Source organism: Amphiprion ocellaris, chromosome 6 (assembly GCF_022539595.1).
Source record: "Amphiprion ocellaris isolate individual 3 ecotype Okinawa chromosome 6, ASM2253959v1, whole genome shotgun sequence".
NCBI classification, from domain to species: domain Eukaryota; kingdom Metazoa; phylum Chordata; class Actinopteri; family Pomacentridae; genus Amphiprion; species Amphiprion ocellaris.
In genome coordinates, this window is record NC_072771.1 from 23,944,674 (window position 1) to 23,969,379 (window position 24,706).

At 42.6% G+C, this 24,706-nt stretch overlaps 1 protein-coding gene across 3 annotated transcripts; it reads left to right on the top strand.

Moving 5' to 3' along the window:
* The first annotated feature begins 605 nt into the window (after window positions 1-605).
* epg5 (ectopic P-granules autophagy protein 5 homolog (C. elegans)) lies at window positions 606-22,737 on the top strand. 3 transcript variants are annotated; one of them, XM_023297894.3, is made up of 46 exons: window positions 606-755; window positions 1,145-1,296; window positions 1,770-2,441; window positions 2,668-2,928; window positions 3,023-3,221; window positions 3,357-3,493; window positions 3,585-3,692; window positions 4,821-4,894; window positions 5,061-5,169; window positions 6,181-6,295; window positions 6,375-6,525; window positions 6,641-6,802; window positions 6,892-7,046; window positions 7,336-7,487; window positions 7,841-7,981; window positions 8,083-8,244; window positions 8,329-8,451; window positions 8,567-8,829; window positions 8,924-9,064; window positions 9,167-9,311; window positions 9,750-9,947; window positions 10,159-10,266; window positions 10,359-10,481; window positions 10,764-10,930; window positions 11,027-11,263; window positions 11,371-11,494; window positions 11,622-11,766; window positions 13,588-13,759; window positions 13,865-14,027; window positions 14,120-14,262; window positions 14,418-14,574; window positions 14,899-15,093; window positions 15,195-15,408; window positions 16,061-16,248; window positions 16,493-16,700; window positions 16,812-16,887; window positions 17,383-17,486; window positions 17,599-17,774; window positions 18,531-18,755; window positions 18,844-19,053; window positions 20,103-20,247; window positions 20,342-20,584; window positions 20,816-21,029; window positions 21,152-21,370; window positions 21,475-21,589; window positions 21,685-22,737. In XM_023297894.3, the coding sequence occupies exons 2-46, from the start codon at window positions 1,243-1,245 to the stop codon at window positions 21,865-21,867; spliced, it is 7,776 nt and encodes a 2,591-aa protein (XP_023153662.2). In that variant the 5' UTR covers window positions 606-755; window positions 1,145-1,242; the 3' UTR covers window positions 21,868-22,737. The 3 variants fall into 3 exon arrangements, with proteins under 3 accessions (XP_023153662.2, XP_054867604.1, XP_035798647.2); XM_055011629.1 differs by having other exon boundaries at window positions 614-1,296; XM_035942754.2 differs by having other exon boundaries at window positions 614-1,296; window positions 1,773-2,441.
* Window positions 22,738-24,706: the final 1,969 nt, after the last annotated feature.

Here is a 24,706-nt window from a genome sequence, read left to right on the forward strand (position 1 = left end):
AACATTATTTTGTTTAGTGGGTACATCTATATTAAATGGCCACTTTCTATGTTGCCTTGATTTCTGCCATGATTTTTGTCATATTTCTGACAAAGACATTTTTGTTAGTTTTTTTTTTTTAAATCTGACGCTGTCCAAACTAATAATGCATAAAAGTCAGTGTTGTTGCTGTATATCCCAGACTGTGATAGTCCAAAAAAAATAAATAAATAAATAAAAAATTGTCTTAAAAAATCCTCCTATCATGTGAAATCATGTAAGCCAACTGGGGTTTAAAGGGTTGGTTTGCCTTGAAAGTATGAATGAATATTTTGTATTTTTTAATCAGTACAGATGGACAGGACAATACAATTCTCAGTGAAAGTGGGAAATTATGTTGATATGATGTTTTATTAGGGCTGTTTTTGACACCAACATTTTAGTTTTTTAAATTGATGTCCAACTGTTAAGCTTAATCGCATATAAACATAGCAGTATTACACCACGAATGAATGATTAAATGTGTTTTTTGTTTGGTTTTGTAAGATTCTACCGTTTGGAGAAAATTGCGTATTGTAAGTTTTGGCCATTCTGTGATTCCGTAGAGAGGTGGAGTAGTCACGTGATCATGGCTGCGATAGCGGAGTTCCTGGAACAAACAAAACAAATGACAGCTGAGCAGCGGAGGGGGGCTTTCGCCGCCTGTCACCTGCTTTGACGAGTTGGAATGTTATTTTGAGGATATGAACAACAACATGGAAAACCTAGAGCCGCTGGTGAATACAATACTGAGCAGAATTTTAGTGTAGTAAGCGAGCAGCTAGTCGTTAGCGTAGCTTAGCCTTTGTACTGCGTCTTCAGTTGTGTAAGTTAGCCAAGTAGAGTTTCGTCCGCGAGGACTGGTTTCGTTTTCGAGAAATGGAAATTATGTTCACGTTTTGCGACATGCTACTTGTTGCTTTGCCTTTCTCCGTCTGCGAGTTCCCTCCGCGGTTCATAGATGCGCGTTTTGTTTACAGCCAATGACGGTGTTTATCTTGACAACACAGTCAGCCTCTAGCTGCTTATCACAGGATAGACTCAGACACTTTGCTAGCTGTTCCAGCTACTTGTTGTTGCACATATCCAGAATACGTATGATGACTGATCGATTTTGGTTGATCAGCTGTTTTCAGTTGATCGGCGTCGTTTCCAACAGCAGACTCCGTCAACGGTCAGTGTGATCTGAGTCGTGGAAAACGCTGATATGAGCAAACACTAAAGATGGAGGCAGTACGACCAAAGAAGACCAAGTCAAAAAGCAGCGGAAAATCTCAGGTGATTAAATCAAGTTCTATACAGCGGTTCTTTACCTTTGTTTGCTTTTTCCTTATCTTATCAAAGGTGGAGTCTAAGAGCCAACAAGTTTAAACAAGTACAGTCATGAGACAGGACAAGTCTCTCCATCCTTTACAAAACAAACACACAGAAAAACACTCTTTCTCTCACCTTTGGACAGCTAAAAGTATCCAGGCTAACATACTTTTACTGATTAAAAATTGAGAATAAACTTTAAGAGCAGCACAATATGTAAACCTCACATAACAGTCAAGGATTCAAAAAACAAAAAATCTTTGATGTAAAATGACTGAGCTCATTACAGACATACTGCTGATGTATCATAATTAATTATTTTTGCCACATTTATAACAATTTTTTTTTCTTTAGTCACATGCCTTCATTGTCACATGTAGAAAGCAGTTGCAGAGGCTGAGGAACACTTATGTATGATTGTTTGTTTATGTTCTCAGCAGGTCAGGAAGCAGAAGCAGGCGGAGGAAGACAAAAGAGCCACAGCTCCCTCAGCTGTCTGTGATGAGGCCTCCACTTCTGGCTTCACTGACATTCCACTCAGTCTGCCATTTCAGGAGCCGGAGGAGGAGCAGCAGGACTCTATCCAAACCCTTGAGATCACTGCACAGCCATCAGACCTGCCCTCTGAGAAGCAACAAACCTCCTCATCACAGACTTTATCCACATCAGTGTTAACTCAGCCTCTACAGTCAAATGTGAATTTGCCAACTGAGACATCACAAGTCACGGTGCATCTGACGGAGTCGAAAAGAGAGGATGAAGAGGATGGCAGGCTGGAAGCTCAGAGGGCTGAGCTTAAAGGTGTGCCACAAACCACTGGGTTAGGAAAAGACATGCACTCATGGACTCAGCCTTGTGTTTCAACTCAGTTTGAGGTCCAAAATGTCCCGAGTGCTCCTGCACTGTACCCATCTCTCCCTACTCTGGAAGAGGGTTCTGTGATACAGCTCTGTGAGGAAGCTGTAAAAAACTGTGCAAAGGAACCTGCAGTGTTGGCACTTCCTGAGCAGGAATCGTCTCCTCCAAGTTTGCAGCCCGTGGAGTCCGTAGCTGAACTTTCAAGGAGTAAACTTTACCCAGAATTACCCAAGACAGCTCCTGAGATGCAGGTGAGCTCATGCACCCTGAGATGACGTTCAATAAGACTATTGTAAGGTTATAAATATTGTATTATGATAATGTAGTAGCAAAAAATTGTCACAGCAATAGAAATCAGTTGTCAGTATTCCCAGGTTAGGTTATCAATATATGTTGCATTGTTACAACCTTAACTGTGGCCTTGCAGCATTGACTGTATGCTACATCTATTACACACCTCATGTTTTTCCTCCACAGCCGTTCACACAGGAGCAGCTGAGTGTCTGGGAGCCAGGCGGTGGGTTGCGAGCATGGCTGGAGGGTGTTGAAGTGTGTACCGCCCAGTTCTGTTCTCTTGCCCGACAGGAGAACCACGAACTGACTGAACTGCTGCAGAACTACTGGCGCTGCCGCAGACAGCTGACCCAGTCGCACACGCAGCTGCACACACAGTCCTCTGACTGCAAGAGCACACAGAATCGTCTCTGGAGCTTCAGAGATGAACAACTCACACTTCAGGTGTGTTTTTTGGATCAACAATCAATAATATATATGGCACATGAAGCTATAATCATCCGCAGTTGTAACGGTATCTAAAATTTCTTTTCTGCAGGGTGTGTGTGCAGACCAGTCGAAGGTCTGTGGATACCATCGCTTCCAGCAGGCAGATTTTAGTCAGAGTGTGCTTGCTGAGCTGAAGAGACTGTTTGAAGCTTGCAGTGAGCTGCTGCATCAGAAGGTGGTGCTGCATGCATATACGGCTCTGCTGTCACGTCTACAGGTGGAATCATACTTGTATCGTCTACTAAAAGGTGAGAGACTTTAAAATTACATATGTCTTCAAGCAGCCATAACATGAATAACCTGTTTCAGACACACCTCTAATACTAAAAATGTGTCATACTGCTATTGTTATTAACTTTGTCTTGTTTGCTTTTTGTTGTCAGATTGCTCAGGCTGCCAAACACAGCCTTGTTCTCTCCAACCCCTGAAAGAGGCCATCAGTGTCCTTTTTAGCTTCACACGTAGAGTCCTTGATGACACACAGTTCCAGACAGACATCCATCACTGGCTAGACAGATTGGTATATTTGCACACCACTTTTTAAAATTCATGTCCCACTGGTCAAGGCAATTTGTTGTTATGAATCTTGTGTGGTATGCTTTACACTCCAGGTTGCTGTCCTGTTGCATGTTGGAGGGTCAGGAGAGCATCTTTACCTGCTGTGTCACCTGCTGTGCTGTCCTGCTGGGGTGGGAAAGTGGGCTGCACCCTTCCTTCAGGTTAGTCAGGCCCCTTTCAGATATGCACTACTTTACGTTAATCTGACGGCATCTAAATATGTTGACTTCGTATCTGAATAAGTACCCTGGTGACTTTTCTGTAACATTTGCTGATGCAATCTTACTAAGTCAGACCTATGACTATTTCTGTATCACTGTCAACATGACACAAGTCTGAACTGCATGTAGTTGCATAAACAAATGGGAGGCCACAAGCACATACTTCAAGTTGTGTGATTTAGGGAAGGCTTTTTCCACATGTCAGCCCATCACAGAGTCCAAAAAACACTTTTCATCTTGCTCTGCAGTTTCATGTCTGTTACGATCTCAAATGTTCACATGAATAAAACTTCACTGCACTGAAAACACAGTGGAGTTTTGCTTCAGCAGCTCAGATTAATGACACCCACCAATAATAAATATAATTTCAGGTTTGGATAAAACATTAACAGGGGCTGAAGTTCAGTATATTGTTTCTAGTTATTTGTAGGAGTCTGTCATCTGAATTTATTATATCTGCAGCATCAAACAACAGCACAGTACTCTAAAGAGATAGACTGCGCACATTTACCACCTGGCACAACAGTCTAAACTCCATAAATTACTTGTGAATTATCTCTGACAGGATCAGTCACGATTGCACAGCCAGTCACACAGTGTACTTTTACATAGAGTCACAGTTTGTAACCTGTAGTTAAATTATTTCTTACAAAGCGGCCGTTTCAGGTGGAGTCCTGAGCTCCATCACAGCTGTCAAGATATTTTTTAGTTTAGTGTGTTTAGGAAATTACCAAACTAGTTATTGTGATTATGTATTTGATTTGATAAGCCTGGCATTATTTTAGGTTCAGTCTGTTCTTTATAAGTGCGTCATTATGTAATATGCGTCATTTGATGTACTGTCTCATCTGATGTGCTGTGGTTCTCTCAGTCAGTTGTGGATATGTCTGAATGAAACCATTAGGACCATTATTTTAAAAGTGACAGAATGCTGTCACTTAAACAGGGTGAGGAATCACTAATGTCATGTAACCAATGTCTGAAAAGGACTTTAGGGACACGTATTTTACTATAATGTCAGTAATTGTACATAAACACGACTGGAGCTTTTTTTATTTTCTGTCCCAGATTCAACTTTGGGGGAACACCTGTGGGGTGCAGCAATTTATGCAAGCTCTTGCCATCCTAATGTCGCCTGCCAGGTAAATGTAGGAGTTCCTGTCATAGTTTCTCCTTCATATCTGCTGACTGTGAACCATACATCCTAGAATTATGCCTTGTGTTTTTTTTCTTCATGAGAAGAAGCCGTCTTTTCAGGGTTCAACAACCTCACATCTCCTAACTTGTTGCTTCTCTGTTTTGACCCAGGCACCGTGTAGAGTTTCTGGGTCATATGAAGCCATGTGAGAGTCAGAGCTCAACAAATTCTGGGCCGGAGTCTGGCAACTGGACTCTTGTGGATGAAGGTGGAGAGGAGGTGAGAGTTGGGAGGCACTTATCACATTTTGAGAAAAGAAGCAAGAAAAATATGTAGGAACATTTCACATGTAAAGTCAGGAATTGTATTCTAATCTGACCCCTTCCTGTTAAATTCAGCACATATCTCCAAGCAGTGTGCTAGCTGTCAATTCTGTGTACAGCGTTTGTACATAGCCCTGGCTCTGTAAATGGGAAACAAACAAAGTGGCTTGGACCGATCCACACAACACTGTTCCAGCGTGTCCTTTGTACATTTGTGCTCATACAGATTTGTGCTCATGTACAGGACAGGAGGACAGGAAGGCAGAGATTTGGGGGGATAAGGGAGCAGTCTGAGCAAAAGGGATGGTAAATCTGGCAAAGGTCATCTAAATATACTAACTAGCTAAATGTCAACAAACTTCCTCCAGAATTTCAGACTCCAGCTTTATTAGAAATTAGCAGTGTAGTACTTTCTACACACTGCTTGCATGAAAGAACATTAATGTTATTGTCTTTCAGAACGCTGTCTTTTTCTTTTTTGTTTTTGTTTTCCTTCTCTGATTTTGATGCAGTTGATAATGAATGTACAGTTTGTCTGTTGAGAAGAAACGTCACAGAGCGTTGTAAATATGTCGACGGTGATTTTTAAAACAGAATGTTCTGGTCTTTGTTCTGATCGGCTGAGTCACATTTAAAGCTGCTGAGAAAATGTGCTAATTTGTCACCTGTGACCATTTAAATATCAGTCTGCTGGCTTAAAACCACCACTGGTGCCAGTATTAATATGTTGCTTAGTAACCACTTTGTTTTCAAAACCTTCAAGATTCATATTAGGTTGGAAAACATACTATGTTCAACTTGTATTTGCCATTCACATTTTTTCCCTAGTACAATGAGCTGTTATCACTCTTTTATATAAAAAGTAAGTAGCCTTAAGAGCTAAACAGCTGCTAGACAGATCCAGTCGTGACTTGTTGCACACATCAAGTCACTCAGCCTCTGCGTTGTCCTGCTGTTCTCTGTGTAGGATGAGGATCCAGAGAGCAGCTGGTTGCTGCTCTGTGAGGAGGATCTGATCTCACTGCTCACCCAGTTCCCCTTCCAGCATCTCTACTCACACATGCTGGGAATGAGCAAGCAGGGTAAGAGAGTCTGTCAGTCCCGTCTGCCTTTGTGTTTGTGTCACTCATGGTTTGAACTGACAAACCACTCTGTTTCCAGGTGTGTATGAGCCCCAGGCCTGCTCCAGTCAGAAGATGATGCGTGTGTTTGCTTTTGCTTCCTCACTCATTGAAATTCTGGCTCTTGGCTTACAAACCTATAACAGAGCCCGGTACAGACAGTTAGTCAAACGAATAGGACACATCATACGGTCAGTGCACCAGTAACATAAGCAAAACCTATAAGCTCACACTTGTTCAGGGAAATACTAAAGTTTGCCTTGCATTACCTAAAATGTTATGCTTGTCTGCTCTGCTTCCCCTCAGAATGACAGTGTGCTATGTCAGTGATCACTGGGCCCAGTATGTGAGTGTGACCGATGCAGGTGGATCCAGCTCTCATGCACACTCTTTGTCTTTGGACAAACTGCAGCTGGAATATGATCATGTGTTTCTCAGAGCTGTTTTGCATGTGCTCAGAAACAAAAGGTGAGAAATTGGCCTCAAGTTTCCATTTTAACTGGAAACTATTTACATTACAGGCTTTTATATTTATTTTATATGTTCCTCCCTCACAGGTTGGGCATTTGGTTGTTTATGTCTGAGATGCCATATGGGACTTTGTCCAGCTCTATGCTGTGGAAGGTCCTTTATGTTATGCAGCGCGCAGAGACAGCGGGACTAGAAACACTCAGCACTAGCGACACACACTCCTGCATTCAGGCTCTCAGAGGTACCAGTATGCAGACCAAACCTGCTTAAAATATTTATGTTCAAACCTTAATATTAATGCTTGGAGGTAGCCTTGCAGTTTCATCATTCTATTAAACTTTTAATGTATCTTAAACACATTTTTAAGGGACTTTTAAAAACACTTGATCTCTTCTCAAGCTACTTAAACTAATGTATTTGGCAGCTTTGCTTCTTTGGGATTTTAAAACCAGGCATAAATAAAATGTATTACGTCATTCTTCTCAGTCTGGAGTTGTCATCTTGATTTTTCCTGACTGTCTCTGTTACAGACCCAAAGCACCAGGAGAGATTTGAGCAATGGCTGTGTGAGGTGAACAGCTCTGATGGCATCTCCCTCCTCACTGCACTAGCACACATGGCTACGCCTACTCAGCACTCTGACCCGGCATTCATCACGACCATAACTCTGCTGATCTACCAGGTATGAGAAAATGCAGAATTAAATATCGGAAGTGATAAATACAAGAAATTTACCAGAATTGGAATGGTAGAACTTACCATTTAAATAGACAATGTATCTGTTATTTTTACCCAAGCTATTTTATGTGAAATACACGGAATACACTAGCATATTATATTCCACATTGGAAATCTGATCCATTGACTTGATGGAAGTTTAGTTTGTAACTGCATTGGATTTAAACATTTCTGTTGTAAGTGTAGCATAGAAAAGTATAAACTTTAAAGCAGTGGATAAAGAGTCCTCAAACCTGGTTAGAAGACAAGCAGTGCCTTCCTTGTCGTTTGACATCTCTTTTGTTATTTTTGCTTTAGGTGTCTTATGTGAGCATGTCAACCAGAGAAACTTACTCAAAGGTGGGGAGGGAGTTGCTGGCAGCCATAGCAACAGCCCATGCCTATGTTATCTCTGTGCTCCTGGAGAGACTGAGAGAGACCATACAGACTGTGGGAATGGTTGGTGCTGTTATTCCATGATGGTCTGAAGGTTTCACCTACATTTAGTGTATAACTTGCCAGATGTCAAACTTTTTGTTTGCGTATTTTATGCATGTTAGGTGGCGCTGTACTTGTGTAAAGAGCTGCCTTTGAGTCTGTGGCAGCCACGGCCAGAAGAAATATGTGTGATTGGAGCCTGGTTGCTCCAGCATCCTCTCTCTGCTGTGGAGAACCGGTTGGCCTGTGTCATCCTGGAGGGTCTGAACTGGGGCTACACACAGGTAGTCATGGGTTCATTAAAAATTATATTTCCAAAACCAGAGCAGTTGTCAGTTTGTTGTTAAATTCCTCTTCTTGTCTTGCAGGATGGCTCTCTGGCCTTGTCTTCGTTTCTTCACAGTGAGGTTGCTCTGCTGGTGGCTGAAGCCTATCAGAAGTACCTCACAGACAAACCGTATAGTGGCCTCATATCAGAGGGAATCAAACAGGTGACACCTTCACACTTTTCTCACAGACGTTCGAGTGAATGATCACGGCTTCATGACGTAAATTCATCCTAACTTTGTGTGCTTTTCCATCCCTCCGTCTTAACTTGTACTTCAGGTGTCTTACCTCGCCAGTGTCCTTCGTTTGGGTGTATCTCCTGAAGCGTCTTTTAGCCAATGGGCATGGCAACTGTTGCTAAGGCTGAAGCTCCATGGAAATGCACAGAACGCTAAAGGAGCCTGGGCAGTTCCTGCTTTGGCATCAAACCCACCTCCAGAGCTTACACGCACTCCTAGTATGCACTCTGTTCTGAGAGCTGTGAAAGCAGGGATCCCTATTGGTTGCTACCTGTCCATTGCCATGACAACAGTGGGACATAGGTTTGTACTCTCACATACAAACTAAATATTTATGACTAATTTGCCCATAAAATTTGAACTAAGTTAATGTAATGTGTTTTTTCTCTGTTTGCAGTCTGGAACATTTCTGTACGGATGGAGTTGGGTTGTTGAAAAGTTTGATTCAGTCTCGCCACCTGAGAGCCGCTGTACACCTGCTGGATAACATCCTACCTCCAACCTATCCTCTCAGTTACTACCTGCTAAACAACACTCAGTAAGCAACATACATCCTTCATATGGCATGTCGAAGCTGCAGCTACAGTATACTGTACACTACACTAACTTGCATTGTCTCGTGTTTTCCGGTTATTTCCAGGTTTGTGAGTTGTATCCAGTTGTTCTTGCAGTACGACAGTGTTTGTCCACAAGGTGTGACACAGCAAGTCACGCACCGAGTAGCACCCCTCCTCACTGGAACCACCTATGGAGATAATGTCCGTCTGCTGAACAGTGTCATTCAGGTACATCATGAAAACTTTACTTATAATCATCATCAGTAAGAAATCCTTAAACGCTATGAGAATGTAGGAGTAGAGTGATTTTAAAAACATGGAAAATTAACTAAAGAATAATTTAAGTCTTAAAAATTGTGGAAGAATCACAGAGAGAGCCTGTAAATTATTCAGCTTGTTTCTGAATAAATGCCACCAGGTGTTTTTAATATTACAAGCCAGTAATCAAAAGGAAGAGGCTTGAAATTGTGTTTGGAAAATATGCATGAACCTCATGTGCCCACTGAAATGTGTGAAGTTGGGGCTTATTTTCACCTGTCAGTGATGTAGCTTTTACATACTCAGTATTCCTTACACTTTATAGCAAAAATAAGAGGAAAACAGAAAGAGAAATTAAGTGAATCTCCTAAACACTACTTGTAAAGATGTATTTATTTCATCTTTCAGAGTCATGTGGTGGAAAGTGCACAGCCTGGTCGTGTCGGAGCTGCTGCAGTGCTGGAGTTTTGGGTGGGAATTCTGACTCAGCAAAACTTGTGGTACCGAGACAAAACAGTCCTATTCCTCATGGATCAGATCTGCTGTGCCGCTTTCAATCATCACCAGGAGGAATGTGTGCAGAAACTCTTGTACCAACAGCATAAGGTATTTACACAGTTTTGTTTGGTTTGCATGTTTTTTGGACCCTTTTGGGTCTAACAGGTGCAGATGCTGAATTTAAACTGCTTTTAATAGAACTATAAACACTACATTAACATTTAATTGGTCATACGTTGCAGAAAAAGCAAGAGCAGCCGGTGAGAGATGCTAAACCAACAATATTTGTAATTTTTTTCTGTTTTCATACATCATGCAGAATGCCTTGGGTTACCATGGAGATCGGGGTCTACTCTCCTCTCTGGTTGGCTGGATTGCTGGTAATGCCACACCCTCCTTCATAGAGGGCCAATCCTTGAGTGCAGAGGTAAGGGTCCCCAAAGCAACAACAATATGTGCAAGTACTATTGATCATATCAGTGAAACTCTCAGTCCTGACAGGCTTGCTGTTTTCTATAGGTTTGGTTTGCCTGGTTGGTGCTGAATATGGAGGGTGTGTTTGAGGAGGATTCTCAGCTGAGACGCTGTGTTGAGCACGAGCTCCTGTCAGAACCCAACAGCTCCCCAGAGCAAGCCCTAAAGGTAAACAAGCACATAAATTCTGCATAATATCTGCATTGCTGTGACAGACAGACAGACAGACAGATAGGTGGGTAGATAGACTGATACATACATAGATAGATACATACATAGATACATACATAAATAGATAAACAAATAGTATAGAAATTATGCACTGTGCAGGAATTATATAAATACAAAAAGACATAGACTGCAGAATCACAGAGAAATATGGCAATAAGTGTTGATAAGTCTGGTCTAATGCTGGTCCATAATTTAACAGTGTTTCTGTGTTTGAGCCAGAAGGTGCAGCAGAGGCTGAAGTTGCCAGTAGCACCATCTCTGCAGCGGCTACAAGTGTACCGCTGGGCATGTCAGGCTGTAGCCACACCACCTGACCACCCTCTCCTTCCCCTCATCTGGCAGAAGTTCCTACAGCTCTACCTGAGACAGCCTGGTCCTGAATATGGGTATGTTGCACACTCACATGTTATTATCCATAGCCAGAGAATCCAGGAAGTAGGCAGTTCCCATATATTTCTGTCTGTGTATGTGTCGACCAACAGGCTGGCTGCAGGCGGATGTATCGGCCGAAGGTTCTTCCAGGCCACTTCTCAGGCTGCTTTACTCAGAGATCTGAGGCAGAGAATACAAGAGGTGTCTGACTTCCACCACGCTGCCAGCCAGGCCCTCAGGGTGCCGCCACCACACACACCCTCATCAGACACCCAGAGCGACGAAAGCCCCAATAATCCCCAACCACCTTTCCTCACCTCTCCTCAGCTACATACAGAGCTGGTCAGGTAGGTCGCTGATGCTTAACTTGTGCATTTAAAAGCATTCTTTACAGTCGTTTGGAAGGTGTGAAGTAGTGTGTTTACAGGCTTCTCTGCTGATTGGTTGTCTACAGGTTGTTTGGTGTATTTTCTGTGTGGTTAGATGATGAGACTCTGCAGAAGCAGGAAGTGTACGTTCCCTCTCTTCCACCAGAGTATGACCCACACAGACTGGCACAAGTCATGCAGCGGCAACAGGTGGGCATGTCTGTGTGTTTGTCTTTTTTGCGTGTGTTTGTATGTTAAAAATTTTGAAATGTGACCTAACTTATAGCATAGCATTTAGCACCAAGGTTTCAGTTTGTTCTGTCATGTTTTGATGTAGAAACTGTGGCTCGAGTATGTGGACCAGGAGCGTCTGCAGTATGATGAGAGGGAGGTTTTGTCTCTTTGGGAGAAAGTGCAGAGTGAACCAACTTTCCTGCAGACCCAAAACCCTGGTTTCGCTGACTACACCAGCCTGAACAATGGTATGGAGTTAAAATTGTTATTTTACATCCAAAAGATTACATAGAAGTCAGTTACAGTAAATATGTGGTCTCAAATGAATGGTGGACGATTTTGTAGTGTTGAGGGATGACTGCAAATTTGATATGATGCCACTTTATTTTCCGAATAGTCTTCTGAGATTTGTCAAGTCATACTATGTTTAACATAAGGAACAATAACACAACAAGACAAATAAAACAACTAGGGCTGCAGCTATCGACTAGTTTAGTAATTGAGTATTCTATCGATTATTCTGGTGGTTAATCAGGTAATTGTCTGCCTCCGTCTCCATTTTGCATTCCGTGCTTGGCATGTACATTACAGCATCAAACCAAAAATGGAAGTGAGCGCACTGCAACAGAAATAACTGTCCAGGCGGAACATGGGCGGACATCAGTGCTGTATTGTCCATATAGTATTACATAGTGGATTAAAGAAAGCCTTGAGACAGAAAATTTTGCATCAAAGCATTTTAGTAATCGAATTACTTGAGGAATCATTTCAGCACTAACCATAACACATATTACATCAGACATTATAAATAAGCGGCTGCTGTACATCGATTTAATCCCTGCAGTCAACAAAAGAACAGTGGGCCTACTTTCTTAAACGCTGATTTAAGTGTAAACATACTGATGTGCACAAGAGTTCTGCAGTCTGTTCAGTTGAGCATCTGGGATTCTACAGCTTGATGTCAAAAGCTGATATTGTCTAAAATATAAGAGAAGCTGCGCGTCGTACTACCTGCCAGAGATGACAGCAGTTCTTTTACCATATAGCTTGAAAACTTGACTGAAGCATTTGAACCACAAGCTTTGAACAAATATCTAGCAATCGAACTAGTAGAGCTTTAAGCTTAACAGAGAGACAGCTGTGCCATGCACTGATTCCTTCATGCACAGCACTCTGTGTTATTGATTTCAAAAACAATAACGAGATCTGTTTGTTTGCTCCAAATGATCTTAGTCTCTTGAGAAAATGAATGCCTTGTTGTGCCTTGCTACACATCTATGTGTGCACTCCATAGCAAAGCAGCATCCAGATCAATGCCCACATATTTATGGGAGGAAACTCCTTAAATTGGTGTGTTATGGACAGTAACTACTGGAGGATACAAGTTTGTCTCTTCAAGAAATTCTTTCATGCATCATCTTTGGATTGATAAGTGAATTCTTTGCACATCCATCCACTATTCTGTGTATAATACTGATGAATACTAGGATCATCCTCAACGCCTTACAAAGACAGCAGTTTAGTATCATATGAAAACTTCAACATGAATGTATTTAGAATATCAGTTTTACAGTCGGTTACATAAAGAATAGGTGTAAGTTTGCGCAACCCTGGAGTGCTTTTTTTTTTTCTAAAAAATGGATGCTACCACCGAAACAAATGAGAATTAGCTTCCATTTGAATCATCTTTCCCAGTAAGAACTGGCAAAGAATACATAAAAATACATAAGGATGAAAATAGTTCATGTATGTGCCAGCATTTTGAGTTTTTGAGCAAAAGGTATATCCTCTGCTTAAGATCTTTTGAACAACAAATGTGCCAGTAAAGCCTGACAGTAAACCAGCGTGCACAGCAGCTGGACCTCCCCTAGGTCTGATGCTGTCATCTTTAACACACATGTGCCTTTCCTGCTATGACACGTAAAAAGTCCGCTGTGAAACAATTTAGAACAATTTCAAGTTTGTCTTAATTTAATTTGTTGTATCTATTTGTAGGGGACTATAGATTAAAAACATGAATCTAAGAAGAGCTGTGCTTGATGTTGTGCTCTGTGTATCTCTTTATTCAGCAAGAGAGCGTATCATGTCCAACCTGCAGAAACATCCAGTTCCTCGTTCACCTCCTGAGCTGCAGCAGCACAAAGCTCCAGTGCCTGAGGTCCCGACCGCCTGCCTCACTGACTGCAAAGCTGCTGCTGAACTGTTACAGCAAGACCTCAGCATTTTGCAAGAGCAAGCCAGGTATATCATATAGCGTTAAATAATTTCTTATTATCAGTGACATACACACATTAAAACACACATAAATCAACAAGCTAATTCCCCAATGTTTCATCTCGGTGTCAGGATTGCAGTGGCACGTGAGGCACAGCAGGTGGCGATGGAGCAGGAGCTGCTTGAGAGCTTCCCTGTGCTTTTTAAAAATCGGCCAGAGCAAGTCAGCATGGCCCTGGAGTGTAAAGGGAAAGGAGGGCAGCCTTGCCAGGGACCCGCAAACATCACTGTCACAGTACGACCACTCACACTGCATGCTAGCCACATTTGAAGGTACCACTTTGTCATGATTTGTTCATCAGTGTGTATGTGTGTGTAACTGTGTAGTGTGAGCGTGTCCAGAGGCAGGAAGCTGTGCAGACTCAGATAACATCACTGCGAAGAGACATCAAGAAGCTTCAAACAGACGCTATGGCTCCTCCACCACAAATCCTGGCCCAGGCTGCTGTCCACACTGAGAACTTTATCACGTCAGTACACACAGATCTTATTCTATCAAGACAGATTATTCATGCTGTATATTTTAGCCAATACCACTGCATATTTGACATATTTGAAAGAAATTAATATTTGTTTGAAACAAAGATATTTTGACTAATGTGTGCACTGTGATTTACGTGTGCAGGGCTCTTGTGAATATGTACAAAGCACAGAAATCTCTGGCGGTGCAGCAAGTTGGTGTGTCAGCCTTTTACACGGTGGTCTCCTTTGTGTGTGAGGACACACTGCGACACCCCCCAACACGGCAGTACCTCTCTTCATGTGTGGAAATACTGGGGCAGGTGCGCACACACTGTAACAAACATCCGTGCAGGGCACAAACCAGTGAGATTTATAATAACCGTTGGTAGGTTTGTTTAGATTACACAAATACAAATACACTCTGGCTATGCCAGGATGTTTCCCAGGAGCTTAGTCCCACTAGAGTGCTTAAGAATCATTTCCAATTTGGTGTTTTGGTCATAATAACATTTTTATATACAGTGCAGTGTACAGAAGTGGTAAAAGAGGCAGGTTCTGTCCTTCTATGCAGTTACTGTGAACTTCTTTCATTATTAAATTAAGTATGTGAACTAAACTCTATTGTACTTTTATATTGTGTGTAGGTGTTTATCCAGGGAAACGCAGAAGAATGTGGTCATGTCCTGAAGACCATCCTGGAGCAGAGGCGCCTTTGCCCTCTCATCTCCCCCTTCTTCACTCCCAACGCTGCTCCCAATCAGCTCGTCTTCCTCTACCAAGATGTAGTGACATCCCTACACCTTGACAGTGCTGATGTCATTTTTATGCTGCTCACTAAGGTTAGTCCAAATGAAACAAACTTAACAAATATGTCGATGTATACAGTACATCCATATCATTCCAGTTAAAGCATCCACTTCTGCCTAATCTCCCCCTGTAGTTTGATTTGTCCCAGTGGCTGCATGAAGCTCATCCTGCGTTTTCGGAGAGAACCCGCCTGCTGGAGTTGGTTCACGGAGCTCTCTGTGTCTGCGGCCGAGACCCTGAGCCTGAACTTCTCACACCTTTTCACCTTTTCACCAAACACTGGACCTGGCTTTTACGGCACCATTTCCCCGACCATTACAGTGATTGCCTACGTCTGCTTATGACCAGTAAGTTTGTTCAAATATTCTGGATAAATGTAGAATGACTGACTTATTAAAATCATCAAATAGCTTTTTCTTTTTTTGCACTAGACTGCTCATATTGAGCTACTAGTGCCTCTTAAAGTCAACCTGTGCCAGCTATTCTTCAAAGCATTGCATGAATTTTTGATTTGATTGAGGAGTGGATGTCATAAAACACAGTGTACATTCCATCCATGAATGCAGACACATTTGAGAGTCTTGTGTGTCACTTTAAACAGCATCTTTTCATTTCAGGAATGTTACGTTAGACACTGCCTGGTAATGCACTTTTCAAAGCAAGACCTGCTTAGAAAAGTTCTCTTGTCCTTCATTCAAGTGATTCAGAGAAAACACATTCATCCCTCTAAAGAATGCCTCCCACTCATCTTTCCACCAACAAAAGATTAAGCTGATTAATGAACGGAACTGAAGTTAGTTGAATCATTCCATCAATCTGTAGAATCAGACCTGAGTTTAAAGTGTGCATCTGTTGGCCGAGTCATACAAACAGAATATGTTTTTTAATAAGATGAGATGATTCCAAATCATTATTATTTCTTTGTTAATCAATCATTAAAAAACTAAAACATTCGGTTTGGATGGTCAGTTTCAACAAAATAATTTTTACCCTCAACAGGCTCATCAAACCAGTTGCTAAGTCCAGAATGCTGGAAAGTGACTCTGCGAGTGCTGGGCTGCTTACCTCCATCCCGCAGCACCAAGAGCAAAGCTGAGCAACCCGTCGGCCCTGCTGATGTGCCCGGCCGTACTGTCGGACCCCCAGCAACTTCCTACAGATCCTCCATCAGCCTCTCTCCTCAGCAGGTACCTAATAGTAGTGCTGTTATTGGATTCAAACCTCCTTGTCTGATAATAGCAAATGCTTTGCAGGTTAAACGGGAGCAGAAGTTCAGTTTAGTTCAAGTCAATTCTGCTCATCTCAGTTTTATTCAATTTGGTTATAGAGGTGCTTGTAAAATGTTGATCTATGTGTTTCATTAAATTGTATGATGCTTTAACATTTGTTTTTAAACCAACAATACTGTCATGTTTTATTGGTTTCTAACAGGTGGATGAGACAGTCGACTGGTTGAGCGATTATTTCTTACGAAGTCGTCTGAGCAAGCCAGACCTCCGTAGCTTTGGCCTCTACTCTGCCTGGACTCCATACATCACTGACGTTGTTTCTTTCTGGGACCATTTGATTGGTTGTCTAATCAGCGTGCAGCTCAGCAGCTGTGCCAGAGAGTCGGTGGGCAGCAGCAAAGTAATGAAAGGTACATGTGGATTGTGAGCATGTGATCATTTGCAAATTTTAACCTTTAGTTCTGTGATTATCATTAATTATCTGTTGTTATGAAAAAGAAATGTGTCTTGCACTTTCACAGCTCTGCAGGATCTGCACAGTAAAATTGTGAAGTTATTTAAGGCGTGGATCTTTCCTTTGGACTCTGGTGAGGGCGGGTAAGTGTGATGCAATTTCAGCTTTCAGATAGAAATTGATTTTGGGTAAAGGAGAGCTGTTATCAGTGAGGCAGATGTGAAACAGATGTGATTAGAGAAAGAGCACACTCCAGAGAGGGCCCCAGATAAAACAATCTACGTATTCAACAAATTAGATTAGATTGGTTTCTTTTTGCAAGTCAATAGCAGAGGCTTATGGAGTTGTAGTTTTTGTATCGACTGATCCAGGAGAGAGAATTTATACATCTCTAAAGCACACTATATATTACACAAAATACAGAACAAACACGACATTGTTCGAAGAGGAAAACAATAGAATACTTGCTTTACTTCTTGCAGTGCTTGTAAGTCTGCCCTGACACAATGAAGTCAATAAAGATTGCACTCCTGTTTGAAAATGGCAGAGAACAGTTTAACACTTAACAGGGTGAAGAAAATATAAACGGACAAACAAAGAAACTGGAAAATGGCAATATCGGTGTCTCTTTGTTTCAGCAATGTCAAGTGTTACCCCTGGCTGGAGACAGATGCGAGTGCAGCAGGATGTCTGGTTAGTCTGTACGCTCAGCTCACTGACACGCTCCATCACAAATTCAGAGGTAAGTTCTCAGCTGTCCGGCGTTCGCACACGAGTAACCGTTTCAGTGCTGGTGATCTTTTCATAGATAATAATGGATCTGCTTAGCTTTGCTGTCCTTGTGTATGTTATAGATCGCCTGCTTCCTGGTCAGAGAGGTGCTCTGTGGCTGTGTTTGATGCAGTACTGTGAGAGCTGCACCTCTGCCCGTACACCCGAATACCTGCTGTACTTGTACCACACACACCTCCGCAGCCTGCCCTGGAGACACCTACACCCTGACACTCAGCTCATGCAGCAGCTCTTCAATGTGAGATACTCGACCTTCTGACTCCCGACCCCCCCGACCCCAAACACACTGATCTAGACATGTGTGTCACAGGGGAGCTTGTTAATCTGAGACCTTCATGTTTGCCCCAGCTTCTATTATTAGCCTTAGTTCCCATAATTGTAGTTTCAACACAGTGTTCCTGGAAGAAGGCTGTTTCTCAAGACCCACTTCAATCTATAAGTGCTACCAAATAAACTCTGTAAAGATTAATGAAATAGTTAAATAGCAAACTTGTGTTCATAATAATCCAATAATCTAATTTATAGACTGATAATCATATTTTCTTCTCCCAGAATGGTGAAGCAGACCAAAAAATTAAAGAAAGTAGAGTAGTAGAAGTAGGAAGAGATCAGGAGAAATGGCAAACTACCTGGTCAGTTAATTTTTCTAATATATTAAACATTTTCATTCTGAAATTTACTACAAGATAAATCTGTAATCATTTATAAAATTTCTCTTTTTTTCTGCAACAGTGTGCATTTTGAGAGGGGCTCTGTCATTCCCTGTTTTACTTGTTATGTCAGTGGGCTGGTATTTAGGATACTATGACTGCTTTCAAGATGACTGGGACTGTAAAGTCATAAATTTAGACATAAATGCGCATCTTCCATTAAATAGGAGTTAAACATGTAATAATTTTTTGACATCCGAACAGATTTGATTTGTGTTGTTTGGCGTTGTGTTTTGACACTATAGATTTTTTTAGTTTGTTTTCTCGTCTTTCTGTGCCTGCAGGTGGAGCGAGGAAGTCCCAAGAGCTGCTTCCTCTTTATGGGAGAAGTATTATGTGAAGTCAACTGGGTCAGCGTCCTAAGTGACCACTTACAAACACCTCCGAGCTCTACAACATACCCAACTCTACCAGACATGGGTACGCAGAAGGAGTCACACGCCATGTTGGTCTATCTGCTGTACATGCTCGTTTTTCTGGCAAAGGAGGAACAGCTTCTGACTCAACAGGTGAGGCGAGACTATTTCTGTATCCCATCAGGGTCAGACCTTTTGCCCCTTCTTCATTCCTTCATCATTTTTCCTCCTCAACCTCCAGGATTCCCCTCTGCTCAGTCTGCTGGTTCAGTCCACCTCTCTGCCCTGGCACCAACTGGACCTGTCTTCATACCAGAGCATTCTGGGATATGTTAGCACCCACTACCCTTCATCTTTGCTGCTCAGTGCTGATTCTGCTCCTCAGCTGCTGCTGAAATCACTGCGTAGTGCTGCTGGGCTCCACCCCCGTCCCAATGAAGCTCCACACCAGGTGAGTACTCAATATAGCACTGGGAAGCCCAGTTGAGGTTTGAAGCCCAGAAATTTAGCCAAAAACCCCCCTGGTTCTGGTTCAGTATTAAAAAGTCCAAGTTATGTTCAGACACATACAGAAAGTCAGGAATTGTTGTAACTGGCCAATAAATGTTTTCATAAGTGCATAAATGTATAAACTGCTTTAGCAACTGATAGTTGATATTTTATGAGTCAATCAAAATGGTGAGTGGAAATTACTGAGTATGACTGTCAGAGCAGCTGTAATATACACAGTAGCCTTTATGTTGGAGATTATAAGAACTCGTGAATCTCTAATATCTGCATCTTCAGTGCCCCAGGCAGGCACATCTTGTGAGAAAGTGGGAGGCTTGAAACAGCCACGCTAAATTTAGACTTAAACAATTCAGTTTTCTTTGCCAGTCTTGTATTACTTTGCCAAATTACATTAATGTAACACTTGTAGTTGTTGTAGATTTAGAGAAGTAGTAGGACATTTTATACACCAACTGAGATTGTTCCAAAGATCACAAATACTGGCAAGATCCTCACAGTCCTCCAGACTGTACTCTACACAGTTCTGCTTCAAGATCCAATAATGTTTCCTCCTTAAGCCTTTCTGTCAAACATTATGTGCTAATTATGAAAAAAAATCTACAAAATCTGTAGAAATTAGATGCATTCAACATTAAATCTGAAACTCAATGTCAGTATCAGAAATGCATGAATTTGTTTGGTAAATTTGACAAATTTGCCCTTTCAGTAAGGTTTGGCAGCCATTTCCTCTATAGTTAACAGAACTATTGTTACATAAGATGAGCTGCATCACCCAGTAGGAAATTGTAAATGACTTGAAGCTCATACTAGAAGTATTTAAAAAAAAAAAAAGTGCATTCTAGGAATACATTTAGGCCTTAGTTTGATGAGACATACTTAATATCTCTTATCATGTGTACAACATATGCAAGACTGTTGTGTATTTATTCATGTATGTAACTCAAAAAACAAAGCAAAAAACTAGAGTCTCTGTTGCTTTTTTTCTGTCAGGAGGAGACGCTGAAGGCCGGAGCCTATGTGTGCTGGTGTGTGCAGTCTCTGGTGACTCTGGAACAAGGAGGCGGCATCACCCTCAACAGCCTTGAGGCTCAGCTGGAGACACTTCTGGAGAGCGTCATCACATTCAACCCACCAGGTGAATCGTCTTGGCAGCCTTCCTCATCAACGTTACCAATCATCAGTAATGAATTCATTTATCACCTCAGCTGTTTGTCTTTCTTCCTGTACAGAGGTGGGTTTGGAGCAGAGGCACATGGCCTTCTGCAGTCTCTTCAGTGACGCTCTGGCTTTGCTCAATGGAGTGGGCGTCTCAACCGGCGAGGCGCTTGCTGCTCACGTTATTACCTGGCTGGACAGGAAGGGGAGGGGCTTTCCTATTCTGCCTCTCCTCACGGCCTGCTCCCGTTGTCTTGCCTCAGTGCGACACATGACACGCATCATGGAGGCGTGCATTACAGCATACTTCAACCATGGTAAGAAATGTAGCAGTAAAAGGTTTTTTGGCGCTCCTTTTATTTAGCTCCGTGCTACACATAAACTTCAACTGTGGTACAGAAGACAGAACTGTAGGTCCAGAGTTTTTGTCTGATTTCTCAACTGTCAGTTGGATGTTGGTCAAGTAGCCAGTAAGTGTCACTCTTCAGACTACAGGTTTATTGTGATATAAATGATTTACAAGTGTTTTTACCCTGTTTGTCCTTCAGCTGAGGAGGAGTCTGTAGGTTGGGGTCCTGTGTTGGCTTCGCTGCAGGTGCCAGAGCTCACAGTGGATGACTTCCTCTCTGAGAGCCAATCAGGAGGCAGCTTCCTGACGCTCTATGCCTTCATCCTGCAGCGCCTCAACACAGAATACACAGCAGCCAATGAGAGGAGGACTCTGGCTCTAATTAACACATGGACCACTCAGGTCTTCCCCAGGTTTGAACTCCTCATTCTCTCATTTAGTTGCTTTTTAAAAGTCCATTTCACATATCAGCTTATGTACTCTGAGCTGCAGGGATATTATACATGTTGATGTGGAGGTTTTTCTTTGTGTCTAGTGGTCCCGATGATGAAGCCAAGCTCTTCCTTTGGTGGCACAAAGCACTTAACCTCTCAGCGGAGCAGCTGCAGCCGCAGGCAAGCCAGACTGAAGTGTCAGGAGTCGTCATGGGTCTGATGAGGTTGCAAACCAGGCTGCTTCAGCTGGGAGAAGAAAGACTGAACTCTGGCCTGCTAGGAGCTATAGGCTTTGGGAAGCGGTCTCCTGTTTCTAATAGGTAAGCCCACATGCATTTTATAAGCACCTGTAGTCCAAACAGTAAAATAGTCATGTGTCACTATTGATAAAGCAACTGTTAACGGGTGTGTCCTGTACGCGTAGGTTCAGGGTGGTGGTGCGCAGTCTGGCAGCATTCTTGTCCATCCAGGTGCCATCAGAGACTGAGCTTCGACTGCAACCCACCAGTGACTTGCAGCTCTCTGCAAAAGCACAGCAAGTATGCAAAAAAACTGCAGTGTTTTCATTTCCTAGTGTGCAATTATCTCCTAAAAATAACTTGGATTTCTTGTTTGTTTTTCCCTGTGGATGCAGACGTTGGGGATGTTGGAGGCCATGCCCGGCAGTAAGCAGTACGCTGAGTTAGAGGACTCTGTGAATAAGGCTGTCCAGTTCATCCGCTACCCAGGACACTGTCTTAAAGATGGACCCCGACTGCTGGCCCTTCTAGCCAACCTTCTATACCCCGACCTCAGATACCTGCACATTATCCGTTAACCGTGACTTAACCTGGCAGACGCTGGAGGCTACACTTCTGTGGCTCATATAGTGACAATAAACTTCTGTTTTGCGCAGACAAAATCTTACTGGAGCACAAAGGATTCAAGTAGAAACACTGGTACTGAACTGCCTTTGTTATGAAATGATCAGCAAGAGCTTCATGTCTTATCAGTGAGGACTTTGTGTGACAGACACTGACATGGTGCATTTGTGAAAAATAACTTTTGACTGATCATGACAATGAAGGATCATAAAATCAGTCAGATGCATAAGCAATCTCATGTGCTAATCTCTGACATGTTTTAGCACTTTACTTTCTTTCATGTTTTTGCCTTGTTGCTCTTTCCATAACTTGCCTGTCGGTTTTGAACACCATCTGTTCGATTCTTGATTTAAGAGGTTGTTACATATATTTATTGAAGCAGAATTCATGAATCAGAATTCAGCGCTGGGCTTTTGGTGCGAGTATCACACCTGTGTGTGGAATCTAACAGAAAAAAGATGAAGGGTCCACAGATTATTTGGAGGAAGTTGAAGGACAGATCTAATAGGCCTATAAGTTTAGTACTACCTTCTCAAAATGGGGCAGGGATCATACCAGGAAAGCTGCTAGATGGGGGTCGTTGCCTGCTACAACTCTTTTGCTGTTGATGCTTGCGTCTGGCTACGAGCTATAATCTGAAATGTGCCAATCCTAGGTACTGTACACATACAGATGAAATAAGTGGATGCCTGTAGGTAATGATCATGTTTAGTAACATTATTTGCCAGTATTATTTTCATGTCCAGCCGAAAGTGCTTTCCTCGTTTCTGCCAAAGAGATGTTATTTTAATCTGCTCAGCTACTTAAACCTTCTTCACCATGTACTCTGGCTGTTTCATCATTCTCTGTTAAGTACAAAAACTGCAGTCTGATATAACACATGCATGGAAAGACACACAAAATACCACTAATGTGCCAAAGCACTTGACTTCCTTATAAAGTAGTAATTCAAATTGCTTATTCTGCTGGTATAACTCAAAAAGCGGGAGAGAGATGCTGTTGAAGCCAGTACATATCTGGACAGTCGTTTAAGGATAAAGGCCGGGTTTTAAATTGGACTTACTGTACGTTCAAAGCAGTTTTCACATTTTAATTACCCTTGTCAGTTCACCACTTCTGTTGCTCTGTGCCGTCTTAAAAATAATCGAGCTGCACTTCAGCAGCCTGAAGCTTGTCTTAATGCTGGTGTTATGTGGTGACTGTTAATGTCAAAAGCATTTCTTTTTTATGAGTCACTGATCAGGAATGGGTCTGGAGGGCTGCTGCAGGAGAGGAGCTACAGAGCCAGGCTGCACAATAAAGAGAACTGAACGTCTCACAGCTGGTATTTATCAGTTTAACGCAGTAATCTGGGACCATATGTATTACATGCAGCCTCTGAGAGCACAAAGACTGATCTCAGCTCCCAGGACTGGTCGCTGGAGACACATCTAACTGAGCTGAAAGGAATTAAGGAGAAAGTCAAAGAGATCCAGACAGTAATTAGAGGCACAACACATTGCAGCCTCAACAACACAGCAAACTGGTGTTACATCTGAGTTTTCATATGCATAATGGTGCAGATGGTCAGACTGATAATACAGCCTCCTTACCTAAGGTGACCAGCCTTGCTGTGGAGTAATTTGACTGGCATCCACATTCTGTTGTTCTCTGTGCGAAGGAACAGTACGTGTTCCACGCGAAAAAAGAAACAAAAACAAAGATCGCTCAGGAGGGTGTCTATAAATTGAGCTGTTTGCCTTTGTGTGCATGAGCGCTTGCATCCACCCAGCATCCTCATTTGACACCACCACGTCTGTCTGGGAGAAAACCTCTCTTCAGGCAACAGTGGTATCTATGGTTACAGGAAGGGTAGAAGTGAGAGAGGAGGTGGAAAGGACGGGGTGTTCTGAGGCTGCGAGAGGAAGGAAAAAGGAGGGGAGGTGGGAGATGCTCAAAGACGCTCATCGCTGCCTCCTCTTCGCTCTCAAAAACGGCCTCCGGTGTGTTCTGTGAGCCCCTCGTCTGTTGTGTCCCGCCGCTTGATCGACCTTCTGTCCTCCCGTCCCTCAGCTCAGGTGGTGAAGCGCCCAAAAGTAGTCTGTATTTAGGCTTTAGTTTGATCTCAAACATTGGTCTCATAGGATATCTCCTCTCAAACGCATCCCTTGTTCACACGCATTCACTGCATACATTATGCACGTGCTCAAAAGGCCCGTTGCTGAGACAGTAATCTTGGCAGACACATCACTGTCTGGCAGATTCCTGTGTCACCATGGAAACCGAGCGTCAGGTTAGGAATAGTTGTTCCTGGGCTGTTTCTGTGCACACTGAGCACCACAGCAGCACGTGGATGAGCTCCCATCAGTTGGCTATTAGGACCCAGACATAAAACAAACAACTGCAGAGATTTGATAATGTTCTCAGAGGGTTGACCAGTTATGCAAGAACCTCTGGCAGTAATGAGTAAGAATAGTTGATTGTATAACATATGCGTTGACTCGGCACCGACAGATACAGATTTCAGATCTCACTTTAACCGGATGTTTCCCACAGTGCATTTCAGCATGCTTCTGTGTCTGTCACCGGCTGAGCCAAGGCCCCAGCATGAATAACACTCCCTGATAACCAGTTGTTCTTCTGGGACAGCTGCACTGGCCTCCAAGTCCTTCCCTGCTGCCAAAACACACACACTTAGCCGGACACAGGAATGTCCCCCTGTATTCTCCTGTACAGCTATACGACACACTGATTCCTCTTCGTGATTGCTTTGAATGTTGTATGTGTGAATACATGCAAGTGTGTATATTTGCG

What these genes read in the sequence shown, in the direction of transcription:
- epg5 (XM_023297894.3), top strand. Translation starts at nt 1,243, where the DNA reads ATGGAGGCAGTACGACCAAAGAAGACCAAGTCAAAAAGCAGCGGAAAA. An exon ending in ATTTTGCAAGAGCAAGCCAG is followed by an intron (nt 13,760 to 13,864) that starts GTATATCATATA and finishes TCTCGGTGTCAG; the next exon opens with GATTGCAGTGGCACGTGAGG. An exon ending in CAGCAGCAAAGTAATGAAAG is followed by an intron (nt 16,701 to 16,811) that starts GTACATGTGGAT and finishes GCACTTTCACAG; the next exon opens with CTCTGCAGGATCTGCACAGT.